This window comes from Palaemon carinicauda, chromosome 6 (assembly GCF_036898095.1).
Source record: "Palaemon carinicauda isolate YSFRI2023 chromosome 6, ASM3689809v2, whole genome shotgun sequence".
Classification (NCBI taxonomy): domain Eukaryota; kingdom Metazoa; phylum Arthropoda; class Malacostraca; order Decapoda; family Palaemonidae; genus Palaemon; species Palaemon carinicauda.
In genome coordinates this window covers 76026895-76028724 of record NC_090730.1, presented here as the reverse complement: position 1 = coordinate 76028724, position 1830 = coordinate 76026895, and the positions used below count along the sequence as shown (strand labels likewise).

The following is a 1830-nucleotide window of genomic DNA, read 5'->3' as shown; positions in this document are numbered from 1 at the left end:
AGACGCCACAGACGGTGGGTCTACTACCGTTGGCTTTATGGTGTCCAAAGAGCTGGCCGTTGAAGTATCATAGAGACTCAGGTGAAAAGTCATTAATGGGAAAGGTACCCTATATTCTAAGGTCCAGGGATGGTATAATGGGCCCAATGAAAGTGGCAGTGACCTTCTTTGTGGGCACTTCTCTGTTAGTCATTTGCCGTTCTGCATCATTGATGTTGCTGCAGTTGGTTAGGAAGTCAAGAGGCATCTTGACTGGGTAGCTGTAGACCACAGCTTTCCTCAATCTCTTCGCAGAGTCCTGGCATGTCAGGGAGTATTGCATCTGAAGAAAGCTAGCGCTGTCCTGATTCTTTGGGGTAATTTTTAAGTCACCCTTAAGGTTGACTCTCGCTGTGATCTAAAGGGTTGTGTTTGCTGTTGCAATGGAACATACTTCTACGTATAATGGGACTTCTCCAGTAGACAGAAGCTTAAACTTTGGTGCTACCTTGGATCTGGTGAGGTGGATGATGGTGACGTGGGTTGTGGCTCTGGATCGGACACTACTGCAGAGGGGAGGGTGGCAGTTGCCTCAGCAAGAAGCTGAGTCAAGCACTAGATGCAGTTGCAATCTGGCAGGTATGTCTCTGTCCGATCAAGGGAAGAGGCATCGGTGGGAGAACCAATGTCCATGTCTAATGCAGCTGCAGTTGGCAGGGCTGAAGCAGCAGCAGGAAGGTCCTGAGATGGCAAGACCGGGCTGTTAGAAGGGAAGTTCTTGGCCTTGCCCCTCCTCTTCTTGGCACCAGATAGTCCCATTGGGATAGTAGTGGAGGCTAGAATGGGGACAGGGGCAGGAGAGGTGGAGAGAACACTGGGCAGGGCAGGTGATGAAGGAGACTTGAGAGGCCAAAGGGCTGGGACAGGAAAGGTGCCAGGAGGAGTACTTGATTTAGGACGTTTGACAGTGACAGGACTATTGATCATCTTCCTGGGGCTGACGGTAAGGATTAGTGGTGTGTTCCTGTGTTATTTGGTTTGCTTCAAGCACATGGCATCGTAAAACTGACTGCAGTTGTAGCAACTGCAATGTATGTGATGATGTCCAGCTTCTAAGCTGAGTCCATCAAGGTTGTCAATTGTCAAGGGAAAATTGAGCTCTCTGAACTTGCGGTAGTTGCTGGAGTGCGGGCGGTAGTTGATGAAGTTCTTGCAGTGGATGACATTCTTCTGAAATTGCTTATCTAAAAGTAAACAGTCTAAAGGCTGAGCTGAAAATTTAAGCCAACCAGACGATTCGAAAAGGCAGCTAGCTAAGACGAACAGCAGTCAGCACTAATCACTGTGAGATCTTCTGGTATATTTGTTTAGCTCAGAAGCTAAATCCAAAGTGACACACGAGAAGGGTTACGACTATCAACTAGGTTGGCTAGATTTTCATTCAAAGGAACAAGCGGATCAACACTATTATGCAATTGTGACCAATTCAAACAAAAAGATCCCTCAAAATTCCATTCCAGTCTGCTTGAGATTTTAAATAAATCTTACGGGAGTATGATATATCTATAACAGGCTGCTCAGCCTTCACTTCTAAAGAAACCAAAGCATAATCAGATGTCCCAACTAGAGAACCAGCTTTGCTTGTTATAACATTAAGAGATTCGGTGTGTAGGAGGTCCTAGCAGTTACCAGACCTATAGGTTGTTTCACGTATTGTTTGCTAACAGCCTAACTCAGAAGCAAAATCCAAAGCTCTGAAGCCATTTTAACCAGTAGGAAAAATCTGAATTTAACCACTTCCTATGGTGAGTATTGAAATCACCAATAAAAACAGTGCAACATTTAGATGTT

The 1830-nt window shown here is 45.6% G+C and overlaps 1 protein-coding gene across 1 annotated transcript; it reads right to left on the bottom strand.

The window, feature by feature from the left end:
• Positions 1-594: 594 nt before the first annotated feature.
• On the bottom strand, positions 595-966 carry LOC137643092 (uncharacterized). The gene has a single exon (XM_068375938.1). It carries the CDS (start codon positions 964-966, stop codon positions 595-597), a length of 372 nt encoding a protein of 123 aa, XP_068232039.1.
• Positions 967-1830: the final 864 nt, after the last annotated feature.